Source organism: Calypte anna, unplaced genomic scaffold, assembly GCF_003957555.1.
Source record: "Calypte anna isolate BGI_N300 unplaced genomic scaffold, bCalAnn1_v1.p scaffold_183_arrow_ctg1, whole genome shotgun sequence".
NCBI lineage: Eukaryota > Metazoa > Chordata > Aves > Apodiformes > Trochilidae > Calypte > Calypte anna.
In genome coordinates, this window is record NW_022045469.1 from 167,460 (window position 1) to 193,099 (window position 25,640).

The 25,640-nt window shown below is 49.2% G+C and overlaps 1 protein-coding gene across 1 annotated transcript; it reads right to left on the reverse strand.

Moving 5' to 3' along the window:
• Positions 1-22,873: 22,873 nt before the first annotated feature.
• On the reverse strand, positions 22,874-23,803 carry LOC115600269 (olfactory receptor 14J1-like). The gene has a single exon (XM_030468605.1). The coding sequence runs from the start codon at positions 23,801-23,803 to the stop codon at positions 22,874-22,876; it is 930 nt and encodes a 309-aa protein (XP_030324465.1).
• Positions 23,804-25,640: the final 1,837 nt, after the last annotated feature.

Here is a 25,640-nt window from a genome sequence, read left to right on the forward strand (position 1 = left end):
GGGTCTGTGTCTGTGAGACTTCTGCAGAGTGCAGAAAGAGCTTTCCATGCCCTGGAGAGACAAGTGGAAACAGAGCCTGAGGAGAGCCCAGCCAGGAGCAGGAAAGCCCTGCCCTGAAGGGACTCCTGAAAAGGCCCCTCAGAAATCTTCTGGGCATCAGCTGGAGCTGTGAGCAGCTTTGAGCAGTTCATCCCTCTCTCACCAGCACCAGGAGCCTGCCCTTGCTCCCTGTCTCCTACCAGCCACAGCTTCTGCCAGCACCAAGGAGCTCCCCGGGCAGGCTGAGAGCTGCCCCTGGCAGGCAGGCAGGCAGCAGAGTCCCTGCCCCAGCACACAGCCCCTGGGCTGCAGGACCCTGCTCTGAAGGACAGCCCTGGGCACCTCTGCCTGCACACACCCCCACACTCCTCTTCTTCACAATTCCCCTTTCACCTCCAGCCCCTTCCCTTGTTACAGATCCCAGCAGCCCTGGCTCTGCAGCTTTAGGAGATGCCTCCAGGAACTGCACCAGCTTCACTGCCCTGCACCAGACACTCACCATGTCAGACGCTGGGAAGGTTCTCCTCCACTCAACTGGCACTTATCCCCTCCATCTTCACCCCCTTGAAGCTCTCTCTGCCTTGCTCATCTCCCCCAGATACCCTGGCAGTGCCCTCAGCCCTGCTGCACTCTGTAGAGGAGCTGCTCCTGCTCAGAGGTCTCTCTCTCTGCAGCACTGCCCACTTGCCAGCAGCTCCCTCCATCCCAGGAGCCCAGCTCACAGCTGTAATGAGCCCTCTGGGGGATTGATGCTGAGCCCATGGCAATTGCTCAAGAGGCAAGGAGAGCATACTGCAGAAGCTTCTTTCTCCACAAGAAAGTCCAAGGCACAGTCCAAGTCCCAAGTTTCCAAAGTTTCTTGGCATGTGCCTGGGTCCCCCTGAGGGACAGCACTGAGAAAGCAGCGTCCCCTGCAGGTTGTGGGAGGAGCAGGAAGCAGGAGGCAGTGATGACAGGTGGGCAAAAGGAAGGTGCAGGTGGCTCTGGTGCTGAGGAAGCCTGGCTGTGTGTCAGGACTGCAAAGGGCCCAGCCCTGAGCCCATTCCCCAAAGGTGCCGGCCCTGAGCCCCAGACCCTGGCAAGGGAGGGAGATCCTGTCCCTGCCTCAGCCCTCAGGGCTCTCCTGGCAGCACTGGCATGTGGAGATGGGCAATGCCAAGGGCAGGACTATGGCCCGGCACCTCCCAGCCTCCTGCACATGGACAAGGAGGCCCTGAGCCCCAGTGCTGCTGGAAGCTCCACTTATCTCCCCATGGCCATCAGGGACAGAGACAAGAGCCATCAGCAGAGGCATGGAGAGCTTGGCTCTGCCAAGTGTGCCTCCAGCTTTTCCCTCTCCCATCTCCAGCACAGTCTGTCCTGGGCTGTCCCATCCCCTGTGCCTCTTGCCCTGCAGGCTCTGCTCCTTCACCCGCCTGCCCCACCTTGCTGTCCCCTTCCTCTCCTGACATCTCTGTGTCCTCCCTGCATCTGCCTTGGCACACAGAGCCTTGAGCTGATCCAGGCTCCTTCTGGGGGATGTGGTGTTCCCCAGCATGGCCCTTGCACTGACATTTCTTTCTTCTGCTCTCCCTTCCAGGCATCCCCAGTTGCACTTTGGGCCATTCTTTCATTCCCAAGCTGTTTCCCACTCTGAAGAAAAGCTCCACCATGCCCAAACCCACCCTTCAGGTACTCCCAGGATCCTCCTCTACTGCCCGCAGTCTGCACAGCACTAGGGCTTGGCTCATTAGTCTGTGTAAACCACCCATGGTCTTGGGTCCTCCTAACACTGTCTTAGGAGAACTCTGGGCATTCTCCAGAGTAACTGAGGTGGCCAAAGTTCTTACAATCTTAGAATCTGTGAATTTTTTGGGTTGCAATGGACCTCTAAAGGTCATCCATTCAAACCCCACTGCAGTAATCAGGGACACCCTAAACTAGATCAGATTCTTCAGAACCTCCTCAAGCCTCACCATGAATACCTCCAGGGATGAGGCCTAAACAACCCTTATGGGACACATGTGCCATTTTTTCAAGTGCCCTCATGGTAAAGAACTTTTTCTTCACATCCAGTCCAAATAAACTCCTTTCTAGCTTTAACCCAATGCTCCTCATCCTATGAGTCCAAGCCCTTGCAAAAAGTCCCTTGTCAGTGTTCCACTAGGCTCCCCACAGGTACTGGAAGGTCCATTGTGCTACAGTCAGTACCACCCTGGGGGATGAAAGAGGGGAAGGAGTTTCTCTGGAAACTGAGGGGACTCCTCATCTCTGCAATGGTAGATGTAGCTCTCAGTACAGAGTAGGGAAAGGGAAGTCTGCCTTACAGAATATTCAGTACTCCGATTGTGCAAACACAAAGAAGGTTCTCAGGAGCAGCCAACATTGATTTACTAAGCAGAAATCTTGCTTGACTAACCTGATATCCTTCTACAAAGGGATGACTAAATGCGTAGTCTAGAGGGTCAATGTTGTCCTGGGGTGAATCAGCAAAAGTGATCTAGCAGATCTAGCTTGGTTTTCCTACCCCTCTACTCTGCCCTTCTGAGACCACATATAGAATACTGGATGCTATTTTGGGCCCCCAGTTCTAGTGGGACAGGGATCTACTGGAAAGGGTCCCAGGGAGAGCACGGATTATAAAGGGACTTGATCATATTTCATATGAAGAATAACTGAGAAAGTTGGAACTGTTTAGCTCTGTGAAAAGAAGGCTGAGGAGGGAAACTTATGAATGTCTATAAATATCTGAGGGGTGGGTGTCAAAAAGAAAGGGGCCAATCTCTTTTCAGTGGAATAATGAGTTTAAGCTAGAACATAGGAAGTTAGACCTGAACATGAGGAGAAACTTCTTGACTGTGAGGTTGTGGGACCACTGGAACACGCTGCCCAGAGAGATTGTGGAGACTCCTTTTCTGGAGACTTTCAACAAATCTCAGGATGTGTTCCTGTGAGGCCTGCCCTGGGTGATGCTGCTTTGGCAGAGGAGTTGGACTGGATGATCTCGAGGTCCCTTCCAACCTCTAACATTCTAGGATTCTATGACTCTATGACCTCAGTCCCTGGGACAGTGATGGGGTCCATCCTGCTCGAGGCAGGTGAAGGACAAAGAGGGGATTGCTGAAGCAGAGTGGGAAGGGGACAGAAAGGCATGGGGTACACCTGGCCTTTAGCAAACCCTTTGCCATGCTCTACCATTGTCTTGTTGTAGCCAGACTGGTGATGTCTGGAATGAAGAGGTGGATGATGTGGTGGGTGGGAAGTTCACAAGATGATGAGGGTCACAGTGCCATCAGGGATCCAAAGTCCTCCTGGAAAGCCGTGATGGTGCCTCAATGTCCAGACCTTGTACCAACACTGTTTCCTGTCTTTATAATCCCCCCCTGTGGTGTGGACAAACGGCACTTTCAGCCCCTTTGTGGATGAAGCCACGCTGGGGAAGGCCTTGAGCAACCTCATCTGGTTCATCCTGCCTTGAGCAGGGCACTCAGACAAGGAGATGCTCAGGGGTCTCTTCCAGCCTGAGGTATTCTGTGATTCTGAATGATCTGGAGGGTCATGGGAATGATCTGTAGGATCATGGAGCAGGATGAGCATGGGTACTGGAGCATGGGAAGCTCATCCTGGAGCAGCTCCAAGAGACACTACTGCTGAGTGAGGCTGATGTTGTGGATGGGATTAAGAAGCGAGTTCCATGGGGACAGGGGCACAGCTGGCCTCAGTTGGGTGGGATCATGGAATCATGGAATGGGTTTGATTGGAAATAGATGATCTTTAACCCTTCCAACCCAACCCATTCCATGATTCTCTGATTCTATGACATGGTCCCAGACAGTTCCAGGTATGGGCTCTCGACAGCACCACCAGGGCTTTGTGATGGGGTAGGTGCAGTTTCTTAGCTGTTCCCATTACAGCTGAGACCCAGGCCCGATGAGGAGCCATGACAGCATCTTCATATTCTCGTGCTGTTTTAATCCCATCACCCACAGTTGGTTCCATTTCTCCAGGAACCCATAACATTACTGATAGTGTAGGGTTAAATGGGGATGGTGCAGCATGCACAAACCTTTGCCTCACAGGCTTAGGGCATGGCATGTGATAAGGATCTACAGTCTCATCATGGTATAGATCACATTGTGTACAACCAATTCTTTCAGATACCTGAGAGCTTTTCCACGTGTGGCTGCTTTGACCTGTGGGCAGTCTATTTCCTCTTTATAGGGCTATTTCTTATATCTATGAAATGTGTATCTCCTAGGTGTAAGTAGTTGACTTTTCAAAAATTTCTTCCATTTTTGGGATGTCAAAACATGTACAGTCCTCTTAGGAGGAACCAATATGGCTCTAGAGGATCCATCAAGGATGAAGAGGCAGATTAACTTTAACTGCAATTGCTGAGACCTTCACCTTCCCAGATGTGTGCTGGAAATACTGCACAGCAGAGAGGGAACAGTTCTGGAGATTCCTGGAGTGTGTGGAAGAGACCTTGCTGACACATCTTGTGGGGCAACCCATCAGAGAAGACACTGCAATGAACCTGGTGTTTCCAAACAATGAAGGACTTGTTGTTGATGTGATGGTTGGAGGCCATCTTGGGCACAGTGATGATGAAATAATAGAGATCTCCCTCCCTAGAATCACAGAATCACCAAGGTTGGAAAGACCTGTAAGATCGTCGTGTCCAGCTGTCCACCCTACAACCCCTAACCACTAAACCACCCACTGTAGCTCTTCCTCTACCTTTCTTTTGAACACCTCCAGGGATGGTGCCCTGACCACCACCCTGGGCAGCCTGTTCCAATGCTCCAACACTCTTTCTGTGAAGATGTTTTTCCTATTATCTCACCTGAAACTCCCCTGGTTAAGCTTTAACCCATTTATTCTTGTCCTGTCACTGGTCACAAAAGAGAAGAGCCCAGTGTCTGTCTCACTACCACCTCCTTTGAGGTAGTTGTAGAGAGCAATGAGGTCTCCCCTCAGCCTTCTCTTCTCTAAGCTGATCAGCCCCAGTTCCCTCAGCCTCTCCTCAGAAGTTCTGCTCTCCAGACCCCTGATCAGCTTGGCTGCCCTTCTCTGCACCCTCTCAGGCACCTCCATGTCCTTCCTATCCTGTGGTGCCCAAAACTGCACACAGTGCTTGAGGTGCAGCCTCACCAAGGCTGAGGACAAGGTCACACTGGTCCTGAATCAGGCCAGGATGGTGGTGACCTTCTTGTCCACCTGGGCACACTGCTGGCTCATGTTCATCCAGCTGTCAATCAGCACCCCCAGGTCCCTCTCTGCTGAGAATCTCTCCAGCCACTCCTCCCCAAGCCTGTAGTGCTGCTGGAGGTTGGTGTGGCCCAAGTGCAGGACCTGACATTTGTCCTTAGTTAAACTCATGCACTTGGCCTTGGCCCATCCATCAAGCCTGTCCAGATCCCTCTGCAGAGCCTCCCTACCCTCAGGCACATCAACACTTCCACCCAGCTATGTGTCACCTGCAGATTTACTCAGGGTGCACTCTATCCCCTCACCTAGGTTCTTGATAAAAATGTTCAACAGGAGCAGCCCCAGAACTGAACCCTGAGGGATACCATTCGTGCCCCCCCGCTAGCTGAATTTAACTTCATTGACCCCAGGTCTTTGGGCCTGGACATCCAACCAGGATGATCTGCTCCATCAACCTCCCTGGGACTGAGGTCAAACTGAGAACTCTGTTTCCCCGATCATCCTTCTGTCCCTTCTTATATATGGGGATTACAGCAGCAGATTTCCAATCTTGTGATGTCTCTCCAGTGACCCAGGACTGCTGATCAATGATGGAAAGTGGCTTGGCAAGCACTGCCACCAGTTCTTTCAGCACTCTTGGGTGCATCCCATCCGGTCACACAGATTTATGCACCTCCTCATGGTGCAGCAGGACACTGACTATCTCCTTCTGGATTATGGGGGGACCTCTCTGCTCTTGGTCCCTGTCCCCTAGGCTAGGGAGTTGAATTCCCTGAATGTAACTGTCCCTGCTACTAAAGACTGAGGCAAAGCAGTTATTAAGCAGTTCTGCCATTTCCTCATCTTTTGGTATCATGTTCCCTTCTACATCAGATGATGAGGGGGGGTCATCTGCCTCCTTGTCCTGGTTGAGGGGTCTGAAACAGACTCCAAATATAAGATCTCCCTTACCTGCCTTCCTCTTCTTCATTACCCATAAACACTCAACTTTTTCATCCCTGGAACTAAGCTCTATGAAGTCAAAACTTTCCCTAACAGACAGAGCCACACCACCACCTCTCCTGCCATGCTATTCCTTCTGAAGAGCTTCTATCCATTCACTGCAGTGTTCCAGCTGTGACAGGCATCCCAGCACATTTCTGTGATGACAACTACATCACAGCTGTCCTGCTGTGCAATGGCTTCCAGCTCATCCTATTTGTTGCCCATGCTCTGTGCACTGGTGTAGATGCACCTCTGCTGGGCCTCCTTTTGTCTGGGAGAAGCCCAAATCACCTCCTGAGCATACTCCAATATTCCCATAGCCCCCAACCTCACACCAACTCCTGTCTTCCCCCAGCCATATGCAGTGCCCTTCTCCTCCTTCACCAAGACACAGGACTGGGAGCCCTTGCTTGCACACCCTTCTCCCCCAGGTACTGCTATGTCACATTCAGGCTCCTCTCCAGTGACCCCTATTTCACCGCTGTCCCTCGTCATACCTTGTATAAAGCTCGGCTAATTAGCCCTGCTATCTCCTGTCCTAAACCCCTTTTATCTCTGTGGGATAAGCTCTTCCCATCCCTTGTTAGGAAGCCTGGTCTCTTGTAAATCCAGCCTTGGTCAGAAGAACTGATCCCTGGAGAAGTAAGGAGGGGGGTCAGCAGAACTGTCACCTTGGAGGTTTGGCAGGCAATTTTTGGCCTCTTTCAGAGTCTGGTTGATAGAATTCCTTGGAAGGCAATCCTGAAGGGCAAGGGATTTCAGGAAGTCTGGACACTGATCAAAAAGAAACTCTTAAAGGTGAAAGATCAGATGGCCCCATGTGCTGTAAGATGAACTGGTGGGGAAAGATGCCCAGCCTGGCTGAAAAAAGAGATCTGGTAAAAACTCATCTAAAAAAGGAGAGTTTGTGGCCTTTGGAAAAAGGAGCAAGACACTCAGGGAGACTTAAAGGATGTCAGGAGGCTACAGAGGGAAAAAATTACAATGGCCAAACTCAGTGTGGAATTTGATCTGTCTGCTGCCATTGAAGAACATAATCAATGTTTCTGTGAACACATTAGCAACAAAAGGAAGGTGAAGGAGAATCCTCATCCTTTATTGGATGTCAGGAGAACAGTGACCAAGGGTGAGGAGAAGGCTGAGGTACTTAATGCCTTCTTTGTCCCAGCCTTCAGCAGTAGGACCAGTTGTTCCTGGGGTACCTCAGTCCTGTTTCTGTTCCACAGTCCCCTGAGCTGACAGACAGGGACAGGGAGCAGAATGGAGCCCCCATGGTCCAAGGGGAGATGATCAGTGACCCCCTGCACCACCCAGAGGCACACAAGTCTATGGGGCCAGATGGGACCCACACAAAGGTACTGAGGGAGCTGGCAGAAGTGCTCACCAAGCCTCTTGTCATCATTTATCAGCAGTCCTGGCTGACTGGGGAGGTTTCAGTAGACTGGAGATTGAGAGCTGTCATCCCCACCTACAAGAAGGGCTAAAAGGAGGATCCAGGGAGATACAGGCCTGTCAGCCTGACCAGTGGCAGGGAAGGGGATGGAGCAGATGCTCTGAGTGCCATTATGCAGCATGTGCAGGACAGCCAGGAGATGGGGACCAGACAGTGTGGGTTTATGAAAGGCAGGGACTGCTTGACCAACCTGATCTCCTTCTGTGACAAGGTGACCACTGATTGAATGAGGGAAAGGTGGAGGATATTGACAACCTTGACTTTAGTAAAGATTTCAATGGCTTTTTCCACAAAATCCTTCTAAAGAAACTGGCTCTATCTGGCCTAGAGCTGTGGGTCAAACCCTGGCTGATGTCTGGGCTCAAAGAGTTGTGGTGAGTGGAGCTCAGTCCATCTGGTGGCTGCTCACCAGTGGTGTTCCCCAGGGTGCTGGGACTGCTCTGCTTCAATCTCTTTATCAATGATCTGGACAAGGGGGTGAGTGGAGCCTCAGGCAATTTGAAAATGACACCAAGCTGGGTGGATCTGCCAGAGACTAGAAAGGTTCTACAGAGTGACCTGGACAGGTTGGGTCAATGAACTGAGGTGAACTCTTTGAGGCAGTACCAGGGCAAGTGCCAGGTTCTGCATTTTGGTCAAAACAACCCCAGGAAATGCCACAGACAAAGGGACAGTTTGCTGGAAAGTTGCCTGGCAGAGAAGGACCTGGGGATGCTGGTTGACAGCAGACAGAACATGGACTGGCATGTGCCCAGGTGGCCAAGAAGGCCACCAGCATCCTGGGCTGCATCAGAAAAGAGTGTGGGCAGCAGGAGCAGGGAGATGATTGTTCCCCTGTACTCATCACTGGTGAGGCTGCACCTCGAATCTGGGGTCAGTCCTGGGCCCCTCACAACAAGAAGGGCATTGGGGGGCAGGAGCTGGAGACCCACTCATGTCTGGAACCACCCCTGGCACCTCCAGTGTCACCCGTGGCTTGCGTGGGAAGAGGAGGGAAAGGAGATTCCCCCTGGCACTGCCTGGGTGTCCAGTGGGAGAGTGGGAGAAGCAGAGGTTGTGTCTCTAGAGGGGAACTGGCTGTGCTGGAAAGGAGAGAGGGAGGGGACATGAGCGATGACTTCAGTGTGTGTCCCATTGGGTTCCTGGGGAGCCACAGGGGGAGCTGAAGGGAGCCCCGAGAGAGTTGAGCAAGTGGCAAAGTCTGGTGCTGGTCCTGTGCTGCTGGGCCGGGCTCCTGAGCCTGAGAGAGCTGCTGGCAAGCAGAGAGTGCTGCAGAGAGAGAGCTCTGGGCAGGAGCAGCTCCTCTGCAGAGCGCAGCAGGGCTGAGGGCACTGCCTGCAGGCAGCAGGGCAGGGGAAAGAGAGGAGGGAGAGAGAGGAGAAAGGCAGCCTGGGCTGGGAGGAGAGCTGAGAGCTGCCTGGGCTGGGGGAGAGAGAAATCTTCCCAGCCTCTGCCATGGTGAGTCTCTGGCTGCAGGGCAGTGAAGCTGGGCTTCCTGCAGGGGGTCTTCCTTCTCCAGCTGGCAGCCTGTGCCACAGCTGCTGGGATCCTTGTGGAGGATTTTGGTGGGCAGGAGGCAAAGGTTTGGCAGAGCGGGGCTGTCCTGGAGCAGCGTCAGAGGGAGAGGGCATGGGGCTGCCTTCTGCTGGGGATGGCTGCAGGGGCTGAGGGGGTGTGTGCAGGCAGGGGTGCCCAGGGCTGTCCTTCAGAGCAGGGTCCTGCAGCCCAGGGGCTGTGTGTTGGGGCAGGGACTCTGCTGCCTGCCTGCCTGCCAGGGACAGCTCTCAGCCTGCCCAGGGAGCTCCCTGGTGCTGGCAGAAGCTGTGGCTGGCAGGAGACAGAGCACAGGGAAGGGTCTTTTTGCTTTTGAGAGGCTTCTGTGCATCAGGAGTGCTCTCAGATCCAAAATGATACCCAGATTATTTCTGAGGGGATATTCATATTCACATTCAGGGCACAGGTTGCTGCTGGAAAACTTGGCTTTCCTCAGGCTGTACTTTCACTTTTCTCTGTCTTTTAAGGGTTGAAGGAAACCTCATCTGGGGAGGTGAGATCAGGGGCTGTGAGTACCTACACCATCACCCTATTGTGTGCTAGCAACCTCAGCCAGTGCTTTCACCCTCCTTTACCCTACAGATACATGCCGCATCTCCTTCCCAGGATCATCAGGGTCTGTGTGACAGCACAGCCCTCAGCCAGCCCATGGGGTCTGGGGTGTTGAGCACCTCCTCCTCCATCTGCTCACAGGAGAGCTGAAGTGCATCTGTGCTGCCATGTGCCCACCTTCCCCTGCCCAGGGGCTGGATCTGCCTGCCAGGCATTATCACCATCTGGGAGGGGTTGTGCAGGGCTGGGGGAGGGAAAGGCTTTCCTGAGTGCTTTTCCTCATCCTCTCTCCATGCCCCCCTCAGCTGCTCTTGCTGTTGATGCCAGGCTGAGAGAGGGAGTTTCAGCTGCAGGCACAGCTCTTGTGGCTTCTCACATGCAGATGGTTTCAGGCAAGGAGGTGTCCAGCTGTGCTCTGCCCTGGGAAGCTCTGGGCAGTGCAGTCTGAGTGAGGCTGGGCAGGGAGCTGACCTCCCTTCATCAGATGCCCTCCTTCCATCCCTGGGCTGTCTCCTTGGGATGTCTGTCCAAGCTGGGAGCTGCCTTCCAGGGGGTACAATGATCTTGGTGTGTCCTGGGCTGGAAACAGGGTGCTGAGACCTTGAGAAAGGGTCAGACACTGAGTGCTCTGAGCTGGGTCCCCCTGCTCTCAGCAGGGAGAGACAGAGACACAGCTCAGCTCCCCCTTCTCTGCATGCAGCTGAAGGCAATGCTCTTTGCTCACTCTGTTCTGGCTGAGTGCTGCAGCAATGCTGAGGGGTTCTGATACCCAGGAACACTCCCCAGAAGAGATGGGGGGAGCTATAAAGAAAAAAAACCAAATCTCTCAAACTGCCTTCTTTTTTGAGTGTTCTTTTATGCAGAGAGCACCGAAGCTGATAGACTTGGGCATCACCAATGGTTTAACATGTATCATTTCTATTCTGGTATTGGTCGTTGTCCCTATCATTCTCATGAAGCCCCTGTTGCAGAGCTGGGACATCTCCTTGGCAGCCAGTGAACAGAGTCACTGCTCTTCCTAACAGAAATATCAACAACCAGGGCTGCAGCCATGGGCTTTAAGAAAGAACTACTAGAAAAGTGTGTGTGTGAAGGATGGAGATATGGAATGGGAAAGGGGTCTCATTTTCCATAAAATTGTCTCCTAAATTATTGTGTTTATTCTTCAAACAGCTCCCCATGCCTTCTAGAATCAGCAGATGTCCAACAGCAGCTCCATCAGGCAGTTCCTCCTCCTGGTATTTGCAGAGACGCGGGAGCTGCAGCTCTTGCACTTCTGGCTCTTCATGGGCATCTACCTGGCTGCCCTCCTGGGCAACGGCCTCATCATCACCACCATCGCCTGTGACCACCACCTCCACACCCCCATGTACTTCTTCCTCCTCAACCTCTCCCTCCTCGACCTGGGATCCATCTCCACCACTCTGCCCAAAGCCATGGCCAATTCCCTCTGGGACAACAAGAACATCTCCTACAAGGCATGTACTGCACAGACCTTTTTCTTTTTATTCTTCATCACAGCTGAGTACTGTCTCCTGACCATCATGTCCTACGACTGCTACGTGGCCATCTGCAAACCCCTGCACTACGGGACCCTCCTGGGCAGCAGAGCTTGTGTCCACATGGCAGCAGCTGCCTGGGGCACTGGGTTTCTCACTGCTCTGCTGCACACAGCCAATACATTTTCCCTGCCCCTCTGCCAGGGCAATGCCCTGGACCAGTTCTTCTGTGAAATCCCCCAGATCCTCAAGCTCTCCTGCTCACACTCCTACCTCAGGGAAATTGGGCTTATCATGGTAGGTGCTTGTATTAGTTTTGGCTGTTTTGTTTTCATGGTGGTGTCCTATGTGGAGATCTTCAGGGCTGTGCTGAGGATCCCCTCTGAGCAGGGAAGGCACAAAGCCTTTTCCACGTGCCTCCCTCACCTGGCCGTGGTCTCCCTGTTCATCAGCACAGCAGCTTTTGCTTCCTGAAGCCCCCCTCCATCTCCTACCAATTCCTGGATCTGGTGTCGTCATTTCTGTACTCGGTGGTTCCTCCAACAGTGAACCCCCTCATCTACAGCATGAGGAACCAGGAGCTCATGGGTTCTCTAAGGAAATGTTTAGGGTTTTTCAGCAGCCATAGGAGTCATCCGATCTTCTGCACATGGCTCACATTCTGCATCAGAACATTTAAAGTTTTCATACTTTACATTTTTTCCTTTTTATTTAGCTGTCATTTTTTTCCTTAAAAGTAATGACATTTATTTTCCTGCATTAATATTCACTCACCTATTTGACCAAGAAATCTTTTGGAAATGGAGGGTCTCCAGTGGGTTTAAGTAAAATAAATGTACTTGCAACATTTTTTGTCTGTTTTCCGTCTTAGTGTATCAGGAATGAAAGGGAAGTGAAAGCCCCTCCCTGGCTGCAACAGCCCTGGGAAAGCTGCTCTGTGCCTGGAGCAGTCAGAGCTCTTGAGGAGCACAAGGGCCAGGGCTGTTGTGCTGGGCTGGGCAGAGGGGATGGCGCCGAGGGGCTGCAGAGCTCTGCGGATCTCCTGGAGAGGAGAGCAGGGGACACAGGGTGCCTTCTGCTCCTTGTGCCATGCATGGTCACCCATCTGGGGCTCTGAGCTCTCTCTGCCCCCCAGGAGCTGCTGTGCCCTTCAGAAGGGCTGGGGCTGTGGTGGGACTGCCCGGAGCAGCCTGGGCTGGGCACTGGTGTGGGGCCAGCAGACTGTGGGCTGTGCTGGGAGAGAGGGGAGGGGAGGTGGGAGAGCCTGGAGGGAGCTGTTCTGGGCTGGCAAGTGAAACCCTGGCAGAGAAAGCCATGGGTGTGTAACTGGCCCTGCATGGCCATGGAGGGGGACACTGCCAGCAGGGGCTGTGATGCACAGCCAGGGCTGCTAAAAAGAGCCCTGAGATGGAGGTGCAGGGCAGACGAGGCTGCTCTGTGCATTTGGTGGGACGGAGAGAGCAAGAAGGTGACCCAGGGCCTTGGTCACCCCACAGCCATTGTCCATCTCTCCCAACCCTGGCTGCTCCTTCCAGGTTTAAGGATGAGTCTTTCTGTACCCATCCCAGCAAAACCCCAGACTGTACCATGGGGATGTTTCCACAAAGGTGGTATGGGCAATCCTTTTGCGGTGATCATGAGAAATACAAGTCTGGTCTCTCACATTCCTTCACACCCAAACAGTTCTATGACTTTATAATGAACTTGAGACCGTGCCCTCTTGTCTTGCTGAGAGTTGCCTGGGAAAAAAGACCAACCCCCCCGTGGCTACAGCCTCCTTTCAGGGAGTTGTAGAGAGTGATGAGGTCTCCCCTGAGCCTCCTCTTCTCCAGGCTGAACACCTCCAGCTCCCTCAGCCTCTCCTCATAGGATCTGTGCTCGAGTCCCTTCACCAGCCCAGTTGCCTCCTTTGGATCTGCTCTAAGACCTCAATCTCCTTCCTGAGCTGAGGGGCCCAGAACTGGACACGGGACTCAAGCTGTGGCCTCACCAGAGCTGAGCACAGGGGCAGAATCCCTTCCCTGGACCTGCTGGCCACACTGTTCCTGATCCAGGCCAGGATGCCATTGGCCTTCTTGGCCACCTGGGCACACTGCTGGCTCATGTTCAGCTTCCTGGCAATCCAGACTCCCAGGTCCCTCTCTGTCTGGCTGCTCTCCAACCACTCTGTGCCCAGCCTGGAGCTCCCCATGGGGTTGTTGTGGCCAAAGTGCAGGACCCGGCACTTGGAATGTTGAACCTCATCCCGTTGGGATCAGCCCAACTCTCCAGTCTGTCCAGGTCCCTCTGCACCATGTTGATCCCATGTCAATCCCATGATCTGATTGGCCTTAACATCCATATAAACGCCATGTAAATCACGTGTTAATCCCATGTTAATCACATGTTCACATGTAAGCCCCATGTTGACCCCGTGTCCATCCCATGTCAACAAAACCCCATGATTAGCCTTAACCCCCCTGTTAATCACGTGTTAATTATATATTAATCACATGTAGATCCCATGTTGACCCTGCGTTGTTCCCACTTGCCCCTCTCCCCCCCCCAATGACGCTTGGGACCAAATGACTCCCCCTCCTTTAATTCCCCAATTAAATCAAGAGAAATTAAAGGGAAAAGTGATTAAAATTAATTAAATCAATTAAATAGAATCGTAAAAGAAAAGAATAAATAAAATAATACATAAAATAATTAAAAAAATAATAAATAATAAAAATATAAATAATAAAAAAATGAAAAATAATAAAAAATACAATAAGGAAATAATAATATTAAATAATAATAAATTTTTTCAAATTAATAGAACTAATAAATAAAATAATAAAGAAATAAATGATAAAATTTAATTAAAAATAAATAATAAAATAAGAACTATGTAAATAATATTAACAGATATAAAAAATATAGGAATAAATAGTAATAAGTAATTCAAATAACAATAAATATCAATATGGAATAATACATGTAATATATAATAAAAATAAAATGAATAGATAAATAATAATAAATTAATAATTATAAATAATAATACATAACAAATACTAACATATGATAAATATAATAAATAAAAATAAGTTAAAAAGTACTTAAAATTCCATACTAATAAAATAATAATTACTATTATATAATAATAAACACCTATTATATAATATATATTAATATTATGGAATATATTATATTATATATATTGTATGTGATATTATAAATATATTACATAATTTTTATATAATAATATATATTAATAATTAACAATATAAAAATAAGTAATAATAGGTATTAAAAAATCTGAAATAAATAATGGTATACAGTATATAATAAATAATAAACAGATTAATAATATAATAAATATAATACTACATAATAAATATAATAAATTAAATAATAATGAATAATAATACATAATAATGTATAAGAATAAATATTATGTAATAATAAGTAATATTAAAATATAGTAATAATGATTTTTATTATTTATATTATTATTTATAATATTATTGTATTATATAGTATATAATGTATTAATATATAATTATAAATTCTAATATATTATGGATCATATTATATATTTATATTATTATGCATTATATATTAAATATTTACTATATATAACATATTATTATTATTATTATTATTATTATTAAGAGGATTATTTTTTTATTAATAATTATTATTAAATATATGTAATATACCAATATAAACCAGTACAGCCAGTATAAACATGTATAGGCAGTATAAACCAGTATAACCAGTATCAACCAGTATAAACCAGTATAACCACTAAAGACCAGTATTACCAGTATAACCAAGATAAACCAATACAGACCAGTATAAACAAGTATAAGCAGTATAAACCAGTATAACCAGTATAGACCAGTATCGACCAATATAACTAGTACAGACCAGGATAGATGTTTATAAATCAGTAAAACCAGTATAGACCAGTACAAACCAGAATAGAGCATTACAGACCAATATAAACCAGTATAAACCGGCATAACCAGGATAGCCCAGTATAAACCTGTATAAACCAGTATAAGCCAGTATGGACCAGTATAGACCAGTATAAGCCAGTATAGACCAATATAGACCAGTATAGACCAGTTTAAACCAGTATAAACCCGTTCAACCAGTATAAACCAATACAGACCTTTATAGACTAGTATAAACCAGTATATACCAGTATAAACCTGTATAATCCAGTATAGACCAGTATAACCAGTATAAACCAGTACAGACCAGTATAAACCAGTATAGACCAGTATAACCAGTATAGACCAGTATAAAGTGGTATAAACCAGTATAGACCAGTAAAACCAGTATAATCCTGTATAGACCAGTATAAACCAGTTTCACCGGTATTAACCAGTATAACCCAGTATAGACCTTTATAGAGAAGTATAAACCAGTTCAGACCTTTTTAGACCAGCATAAACTAGTATAACCAGTATATCCCAGTACAGACCAGTATAAACCAGTATAAATCAGTTTCACCAATATAAACCAGTAGAAACCAGTATAGACCTTTATAGACTAATATAAACCAGTATTACCAGTATAAACCTGTACAGACCTTTTTAGATTACTATAAACCGGTATAACCAGCATAAACTAGTATAACCAGTATATCCCAGTACAGACCAGTATAAACCAGTACAGATCAGTAAAACCAGTATAGCCCAGTATAACCAGTATAACCAATATAGACCAGTACAGACCAGTATAGACCAGTAAAACCAGTATAAACGAATATAAGCTGTACAAACCAGTATAGACCAGTATAGGCCAGTATAAATCAGTATAAACCAGTGTAGACCTGTATTGACCACTATAACCAGTAAAAACCAGTATAGACCAGTAAAAAACAGTATAGACCACTGTAAACCAGAAAACCAGTATAGACCAGTATAGACTAGTATAGACCAGTTTAACGAGTATAGGGCATCACAGACTAGTATAGACCAGTATAAACCAGTATAGACCAGTATAACCAGTATAACTGGTATAACCAATTAAGACCAGTACAGACCAGTATAGACCAGTATAAACCAGTATAAATGAACATAAGAAGTACAAACCAGTAGAGACCAGTATAGGCCAGTTTAAACCAGTATAACCATTATTACCAGTATAAGCCAGTATAGACCTCTATAGACCACTATAACTAGGATAGATCAGTATAGGCCAGTACAAACCAGTATAGACCACTATAAACCAGTAAACCAGTATAGACCACTATAAAGCAGTATATGCCAGTATAACCAGTATAAACCAGTATAGACCAGTATAGACCAATACAGTCCTGTATAGACCAGTATAGACCAGTACGGACCACTATAGCCACTACAGACCAGTGTAAACCAGTACAGACCAGTATAGGCCACTATAGGCCAGTATAAACCAGTAGAAGTACTATACACCACTATAGGCCAGTTAAACCAGTACACGCCAGTATACACCAGTATAAACCAGTCCATCCCAGTCCATCCCAGTTGCTCCCAGTTGAATTCCAATGGGTCCCAGTCCCTCCAAATTGACACCAATCCCCTCCCAGTAGCTCCCAATCGCTCCCAGTCCCTCCCAGTTGACTCCAAATCCCTCCCAGTTGCTCCCAGTTGGCTCCAAATCACTCCCATTTCCTCCCAGTTCCCTCCCAGTCCCATCCCAATCCTTCCCAGTTCCCTCCCAATCCCCTGCCAATCCCCTCCCTGGCCCTCCCATACCCCTCCCAGTCCCTCCCAGTTCCCCCCATTTCCCCCTAATCCCTCCAGTCCCCTCCCAGTTTCCTCCCAATCCCTCCCAGTCCCTCCCAGTTCCCGCCCAGTTCCCTCCCAGTCCCTCCCATTTCCTCCCATTTCCCCATAATCCCCTCCCAATTCCTCCCAGTCCCTCCCAATCCCTCAGAGTTCCTTCCCAGTCCCTCTCAGTTCCACCCAATCCCTGCCCAATCCCTCCCAGTTCCCTCCCATTTCCTCCATATCCCCTCCCAATCCCCTCCCAGTTCCCTCTGAGCCCCTCCCAGATCCCTCCCAATGCCCTCCCAATTCCTCCCAGTCCCTCCCAGTTCCCTCCCAGTTCCCTCCCAGTCCCTCCCAGTTCCTTCCAGTTCACCCCAATCCCCTCCCAGTCCTTCCCAGTTCCCTCCCAAACCCTCCCGGTTCCCTCCCAGTTGCCTCCCAGTCCCTCCCAGTCCCTGGGAGGTTACAAGTTCTGTATCTTTGTTGTTCCTTTTTCTTTCTACCTGAGGACATTCTGTCCGTGCTGGGTGATGCCAAGAACGACCATTCCCTTTCTTAGGGGGAAATGCAAAGTGCAGCCTGCAGGGCGTTCTTGATGGCAGTGCAGAAAGCAGCTGCCGTAGGAAAGAGAGGCTGCTGCGGGCTTTTGGAAAGGGACACTTGTCATGCATTGCTCCTCCTGCCCCTAAGGGAAGGTGTCCTGCAGGCAGGGCAGGAACGGGCTCGCTGCCGCTGCCCCCATCCCCTCAGTGTGGGACAGGACAATCGCTGCCAGCGCTCGGGGCTCCCCGCAGAGACCCCGATGATGCTGGTGCCATGTGGGGTGGGTGGGTGGGGATGAAGTGGCAGCGTGGGGACAGGAGTGAGCTGAACGAGCAGCACCTGCTGCATGGAGGGTACAAGTGGTGGCACTGACAAGGTTCTGGACGCAAATTATCCCAGATCCTTCCCAGGTAGCCAATGAGAGCAATGTTGTGTTTTGGGGAGGTGAGAAGCAATGTTCTCAATGGAGTGCTGGACCTCAGAGGTTTTTCTTTGCTTTTCAGGCCTTTGAAGTGTCACTCTGCACCAATAGTAGTAGAATTTAAATTTCTAAATTGAAAACCAGTAAAACAGAACTTTTCAATAGTTTTTCTGAGATGCTCTTTTAAAACTTCCTCCACAATGGAACCTCTCCAATTAGATGTGTGTTTCTTGAACACTAAAAACACCACAGGGTGACTCATGGCTGCTCAGTACTGTCATGGGCCCCCTAGTGCCAGAGGGACTGAGTCCATGGTCCTCAGGTACTGACAGGAGACTGAAAAAAAACATGTTTAGAAGTTCAAGCCAAAACAAAAATCCAAATTCTCTTGAAGTATTGATTGGTCTCACTGCATCCTATTATTGACAAAGCTTTCAAAGAACTTATTAGAGAAGGTCACTGGAGGACATGATTGGAGGGAAGCAAAGATTCTCTAAAGGTGGCTCTGAAGTAACAGATATTTATTTATTTATTTGTTTGCTTGTTTATGTATTTATTTATTTTATCTATCAGTCAGGACACACTGTGAACCCCAGGCAATGGGAAATCAGAGCCCATCCCTCACTTGTGGGTCAGGACTCTTCCTGGGGGCCGTGGGGCACGATGATGAGCAATAGAAACTATGAGAAAAATGCACAACACCTCCCAAGTACCCCAAGAAGGGGCAAGGAGCACACCAAGTGCAGAGCCTCAACAGAAACTTCTGCCTGGTGGTGGTGATCCAGTGACCATTTCTAAAGTCACCTTTCCAGACACAGACTGTCCAGACAAAGGCCGTTCCTATAGAGATGCCTCTCCCCTGGGTGCTGCTTTGAGCAGCAGGTTGTTCAAAGCTCGCCTGTCTTTCAGCAGCCTGATTGTCTCTTTAGCCACCTCTGTCATGATGATCACATCTCTCTTTTCCCATCTGTCTCTCTAAACCATTTCTCCTCAGATTCTTCTTCACTTTCTCTGTTTGACTTTTCTTGGCTGGCACAAAGAAAAACTCCTGCTGTGCCCGTGTGCAGTCAGTTCTCTAAGGAGAGCAGGTGGGAGGTGGTGCAGTAGAGCTGTAACCTCCAGCTGCAGAGAGGAGAGGAGAAGTCTGATGCAAAGAGCAGGGATGGAAGTCCCAGGTGGGACATGAAATGAATGGTGGGGCTGGGGAGGTGAGAAGTAAAGTTGTCCACACAGTTTCAGACCTCAGGGAACTTCTATCACCTCTTCTCCAAAATGAAAATCATGAGATCATCTCTTAAAATATTAAAGGAGAACAAAACAAGAAACAAAAAAACCTCAGAATCAGTTTTCATTAATGACAATAGGAAATGTTCCTCCTTAACTATAGTGGCAAGACCTCTCCAATTAGCTGTACAAGTCTTGAAGTTGTGAAGAATATCCCATGGAGAGCCATGGCCCTTTAGTGCTCTCTGTATTCCAATGAGCCCCAGGGTGTGTTTGGTGCTGAGCCCATGATCCTCAGGTGCTGAGAGATGAATGCACAAACTGCTCCAGAAGTCAGAATGGAACCTGAAAGTACCTTGAAGCAGTGATTGGCCCCACTGAGGGCCATTGCTGCCAGAGCTTCCCCATGGCCTTGTTAGAGCAGAGCCAAACATTCTGTAAAGGTGGCTCTGAAGCCACGAGTTTTATTTTTTATTATTTTTATGAAGCAGTGAGGCCACTCTCTGAACCCCAGGAAATGAGAAGGCAGAGCTCATCCCTCACTTGTGGGTTAAGATTCTTCCTGGGCACAGTGGGGTGTGAAGATCAAGACTGTCAGAAAACGTACACCACCTCCTGGCTACCCAAGGATGGGATGAGGAACAAACCAAGTTCAAAGCCTCAAGAAAGAGTTTTTCCTGCTGGTGGTGGTGGTGGTGATACAGTGACCATTTTTAAAGTCACCTTTCCAGACAGAGACTGTCCAGACAAAGGGATAAGCTGGAGAGTTGGGCCCATGCAAGCTTCATGAGGTTCAACAAGGACAAACACCTGGGTTGGGCAATCTCCAGCACAAACACAGGTTGGGCAGAGCATGGATTGAGAGCAGCCCTGAGGAGGAGGAGGACTTGGGGGTGCTGGTTGTTGAGAAGCTCAGCACCAGCTGGCAAGGTGTGCTGGCAGCCCAGGAAGCCAAGCATGTCCTGAGCTACACAAAAAGTAGCGTGGCCAGCAGGTCAGGGGAGGAGATTCTGCTCCTCTGCTCCACTCTGGTGAGACCCCACTGCAGTGCTGGGTCCAGTTCTGGAGGCCCAAGCACAAAAAGGACCTGGAACTGTTAGAACAAGTCCAGAGGAGGCCACAAAGATGATCAGAGGGCTAATCATCAGGAGGTCTCTAAGCCAACCTCCTGCTCTCATTGAGGTTGGTTTGGGGTAAGGGAAGGTTGCTCAGGATTTGGTCTTGAAAAGCTGCAAGGATGGAGATGAAAAAAAAGCTCTGTGGGAGACGTCCTTGAGTGTCTTGATGAGGAGCAAGGTTTTGAGTTTTTCCTCCCTTTTTTCAGATGATGCTTCTTGGTTCTCACCCTCCCATCATGCATATCCCATATGCATACCATATGAGTTATCACAGAATCATAGACTATTCAGAGTTGGAAGGGACCCATCAGGATGATCAAGCCCAACTCCTGTCCTGTGTAGGGTATCCCTGGGATCACACCATTAGCCTGAGTGCATCATTCAAACACTTCTTGAACTCAGGCAGGCTTAGAGCTATGACCACTTCTCTGGGGGAGTGGTCATTGCTTGGGAGGAATGAAGTTGTTTTATTGCTCAACTGCCCTCTGGGTGAAAAGCCTTTCCCTGATATCTAACCTAAACCTCCCATAATTCAGCTTCCTATCTTTTCCCAAAGTCATTGGTCACAGGAGTGAAGAAATCAGACCCTTCACCATCCTTGTTGCTCTCCTTTGGACACTCTCCATCACCTTGATGCCTTTGCTATACTGGGGTGCCCAAACTGCACACAGTACTCACAGTGAGGCCGTACCAGTGCAGAGCAGAGCAGGACAGTCACCTCCCTGGGCTGGCTGGTGACACTGTGCTTGATGCACTCCAGGACACTCCTGGCTGCCAGGATGCACTGCTGGCACATCTCCAGTTTGCCATCAACCAGGACCCCCAGGTCCCTCTCTGCTCTCCAGCCACTCATTCCCCAGTCTGTACTTGCCCCCAGGGTTGCCCCAGCCCAGGTGCAGAATTCAGCACTTGCCCTTGTGGTTGGTGATTCAGCACTTGCTGAACTTGTGGTTCAGCACTTGTCCTTCCTGTGCCCGCTGATTGCCCAGCTCTCTAACCTGCTGAGTTCTCTCATCCACAAACTTGCTTCAGATTCCTTCCAGTCCTGCACCCACATCACTGAAGAAGATGTTGAAGAGGACTGGGCCAAGGATGGAGCCCTGCAGGACCCCACTAGTGAACCGGTCACCAGTCTGATGTGACCCCATTCACTGTCACTCTTTGTGACCTGTGAGCCAGTTGCTCGCCCATCACATAGCAGGGTTGTCCAGCTGTATGATGGACATTTTATCCAGGAAGATGCTATGAGAGACAGTACCAAAAGCCTTCCTGAAGCCCAGAAATATTACACCCTCTGCCTTCCCTTGATCAGGTAGGTGGGTTTCCCTGTCATAAAAGATTTGACCCACTGGGATCCCCAAGTCGTTCTCTGCAGGGCTGCTCTCAATCATTCATCTCCTAGTCTTTACTGACAGTGGGGATTTCCTCCTCTCAGGTACAGGACCTTTCATGTGGCCTTGATGAAGAACATGAGGATTGCACAGACTCACTACTGAAATCTGTCCAGGTCCCTCTGGTTGTCATCTGTACCCTCAAGTGAATCAACTGTGCCACTGAGCTTGGAGTCATCTCCTAACTTTCTGAGGAATCACTTGATCCCACAGTCCCTGTCACTGATGAAGACATTAATTAGTACTGGAGACATCCACTACTATTTAGAAGGTACCTTTAAGTCCAGAAGGGACATCATTATTGGTTTCCCTTGGACATCGAGCCATTGACCATAACTGTCTGCATGAAGTCATCCAGTCATTTTCTTGTCCATCCAACTGGCCATCCATCAAACACATCCCTCTCTAATTCAGCAATGAGAATAGTTTAGAGGATCATATTAAGTCTTGGTAGATGATATCTGCACCTCTTTCCTTTTCCACTGCCGCAATTAGCAGAAGGCCAGGAGGTTGCTGAGGCCTTTTTGGCCCTTTGTGAAGCTGTATTCCTTTCCTTAGATCACCACTCTCTTTCCTAAATCACCATAAAGGTGATTTTAATATGGAAGGTGTGACTTAATAGGATCTAATGTAAAGGATTTGTCTGTTAATATGTGAAAGGGACATGTAGGGGTTAAAACTGGAGTAGCTGAGTTGGAGACCTAAGGCGATGATTTATAGAGGACAGTGGAAATGGAGCCAGGATCAGGTTTTTCAGGAATCAGGGAACACAATGAAGAGGCCACTCCTATTGAATCACAAGGACCAGTGTGCACCCCCTTCCTTTCTGAACTCCTCAGAGTGTGAGTGGACCCAATCATAACACCAGAGGAAGTCTAAGAAAGAGAACATCAGGTAAAGAAATCACTTCTGAGTCCTTTATTTTTTTTAAGAAAAGAACACATATTATTTCAAAAATCTTTCAAGACAGTCCTGGTTAACAGTGGAAATGAAGGTGCAAGAACTGGAAATTTAACAATGGGATTCCTTGTGCACAAAAAAGTATAAAGAGAACAGAATTACTAATCACCATCAAAAGCTTCCAGAACACTGGCTGGGACTGTAATGTGACATATTAAAAATTATGCATTATATATTATAAGTAATATAAATAAGAAATAGGGAATTTTATTACTTATGAATCAATCCTGTCATCAGTTTACACAAAGCACCCTTGAGCTCCTGGTTCCTCATGCTGTAGATAAGGGGGTTCACTGCTGGAGGAACCACCGAGTACAGAAATGACAACACCAGGTCCAGAGATGGGGAGGATATGGAGGGGGGCTTCAGGTAGGCAAAGATGGCAGTGCTGATGAACAGGGAGACCACAGCCAGGTGAGGGAGGCACGTGGAAAAGGCTTTGTGCCTTCCCTGCTCAGAGGGGATCCTCAACACAGCCCTGAAGATCTCCACATAGGACACCACTATAAAGGCAAAACACCCAAATGATAAAGAGGCACTGACCACGATAGGGCCAATTTCCCTGAGGTAGGAGTGTGAGCAGGAGAGCTTGAGGATCTGGGGGATTTCACAGAAGAACTGGTCCAGGGCATTGCCCTGGCAGAGGGGCAGGGAAAATGTATTGGCTGTGAGCAGCAGAGCAGTGAGAAACCCAGTGCCCCAGGCAGCTGCTGCCATGTGGACACAAGCTCTGCTACCCAGGAGGGTCCCGTAGTGCAGGGGTTTGCAGATGGCCACATAGCGGTCGTAGGACATGATGGTCAGGAGATAAAACTCCCCAGCAGTGAAAAAGAGAAAGAAGAAGGTCTGTAAAGCACATGCCTTGTAGGAGATGTCTGTGTTGTCCCAGAGGGAATTGGCCATGGCTTTGGGCAGAGTGGTGGAGATGGATCCCAGGTCGAGGAGGGAGAGGTTGAGGAGGAAGAAGTACATGGGGGTGTGGAGGTGGTGGTCACAGGCGATGGTGGTGATGATGAGGCCGTTGCCCAGGAGGGCAGCCAGGTAGATGCCCAGGAAGAGCCAGAAGTGCAAGAGCTGCAGCTCCCGCCTGTCTGCAAATGCCAGGAGGAGGAACTGCCTGATGGAGCTGCTGTTGGACATCTGATGCCACTACGGATACAGAACTTTTAGTCCTAAAAAAAAAAAAAAAGGGAGACATTAGGGCAGTGTTAATTCAAAAAACATTTAAAAAATTCTGCTGGAGAAACACAAACAGCTTCTCCCATTTCATGAACACCTTTGGAATGTCCCTTTCAAACATCCCGGCTTATCCTGGTTCAAAGTCCAGAAAAGAGGGGGAGGAGGCATCTGTGCTGACCTACAGGAATTGGTAAAAAGCAACAGAGAGGGATCTCAGATTAAATCCACCCTTGACATTCAAGATCTGAAAATCATTCTCACCCCAATGCACCACAAGCCTGCAGAGAAGAGCTGAACAGATTCAGCATGGTTTGCTCTGGAAAAATTTCTAAAAAAACACATCAGGAAAATTATAATGCAATAGCCCCTGGTCTTTCTGCTGCTCCGCAAGTGAAACCTTCAGGATGCTGAGAGGCAAAGGGACTGTCCCTTAGTGCAGAGTGAGGACAGCTGCTCTGTCCATCAGTCCTGCTCTCAGGTGCACAAAGAGGCAAAGACCCTCAAGATGGGGTATCCTGATGGAAGGATGGGCTGAACCACAGCAGTCTTCAAAATTCAGGTGGTTTAGATCCTTCTTCCCCATGGACACAGCAGCAGGACAGGACCTTCAGCGTCAATGTCTGTACCTGAAACCTCACTCCCCAGCCCAGCAAAAAGAAGGGGAAGAACAAGGAAAGCAGCAGCACTACGGGCAAGAGGGGAACCTGCAAAAATTCTGCTGCCAAGAGAGTCGGGACAGGGAGACACAGGCAGAGACTCCAGCATTTCTTCTCTCTGGTGGGGGGGCTGCTGGAAGGATCCTCAGAATTCAGTGCCCATGATCTGAAGGGCTGGGGGACTGTACTGCATGACAGCAGGGTTTAGCTCTAGGGAGGGCAGGAGCTCTGCAGGGGATGGCTGGGAGGTGCAGGAATCCCCCTTGCCATCATCTTCCAGGCAGCAGCTCCCTCTCCATCCCTGCCCATCTCTGCTGCCTGCAGCTCTTTCTCTGTCCCCAGCTCTCCTCCCTCTCAGTGCTCAAAGCCCCCATCCCACCCCCTGAGTGCTCAGATCTGCCCTGCAGACCCCTCCTGGCAGCAGCAGGACCTGTCCAGGGGCATCTCTGACTGTGCAGGGGCTCAGGAGCACCTCAGACAAAGGCTGAGGAGAACTGGGGTCTGTGTGTCTTCTGCAGAGTGCAGAAAGAGCTTTCCATGCCCTGGAGAGACAAGTGGAAGCGGAGCCTGAGGAGAGCAGAGACTGGATCAGGAAAGCCCTGCCCTGAAGGGACTCTTGAAAAGGCCCCTCAGAAATATTCCTAGCATCAGCTGGAGCTGTGAGCAGCCCTGAGCAATTCATCCCTCTCTCACCAGCACCAGGAGCCTGCCCTGTGCTCCCTGTCTCCTGCCAGCCACAGCTTCTGCCAGCACCAGGGCGCTCCCCGGGCAGGCTGAGAGCTGCCCCTGCCAGGCAGGCAGGCAGGCAGCAGAGTCCCTGCCCCAGCACACAGCCCCTGGGCTGCAGGACCCTGCTCTGAAGGACAGCCCTGGGCACCCCTGCCTGCACACACCCCCTCACTCCTCTTCACAATTCCCCCTCCACCTCCAGCCCCTTCCCCCCTTCCAGCTCCCAGCAGCTCTGGCTCTGCAGCTTTAGGAGATGCCTCCAGGAACTGCACCAGCTTCACTGCCCTGCACCAGATACTCACCATGTCAGAAGCTGGGAAGGTTCTCCTCCACTCAGCTGGCACTCATCCCCTCCATCTTCACCCCCTTGAAGCTCTCTCTGCCTTGCTCATCTCCCCCAGATACCCTGGCAG

Excerpts from the sequence above, each read along its gene's own strand:
- LOC115600269 (XM_030468605.1), bottom strand. The coding sequence starts at position 23,803 with ATGTCCAACAGCAGCTCCATCAGGCAGTTCCTCCTCCTGGCATTTGCA.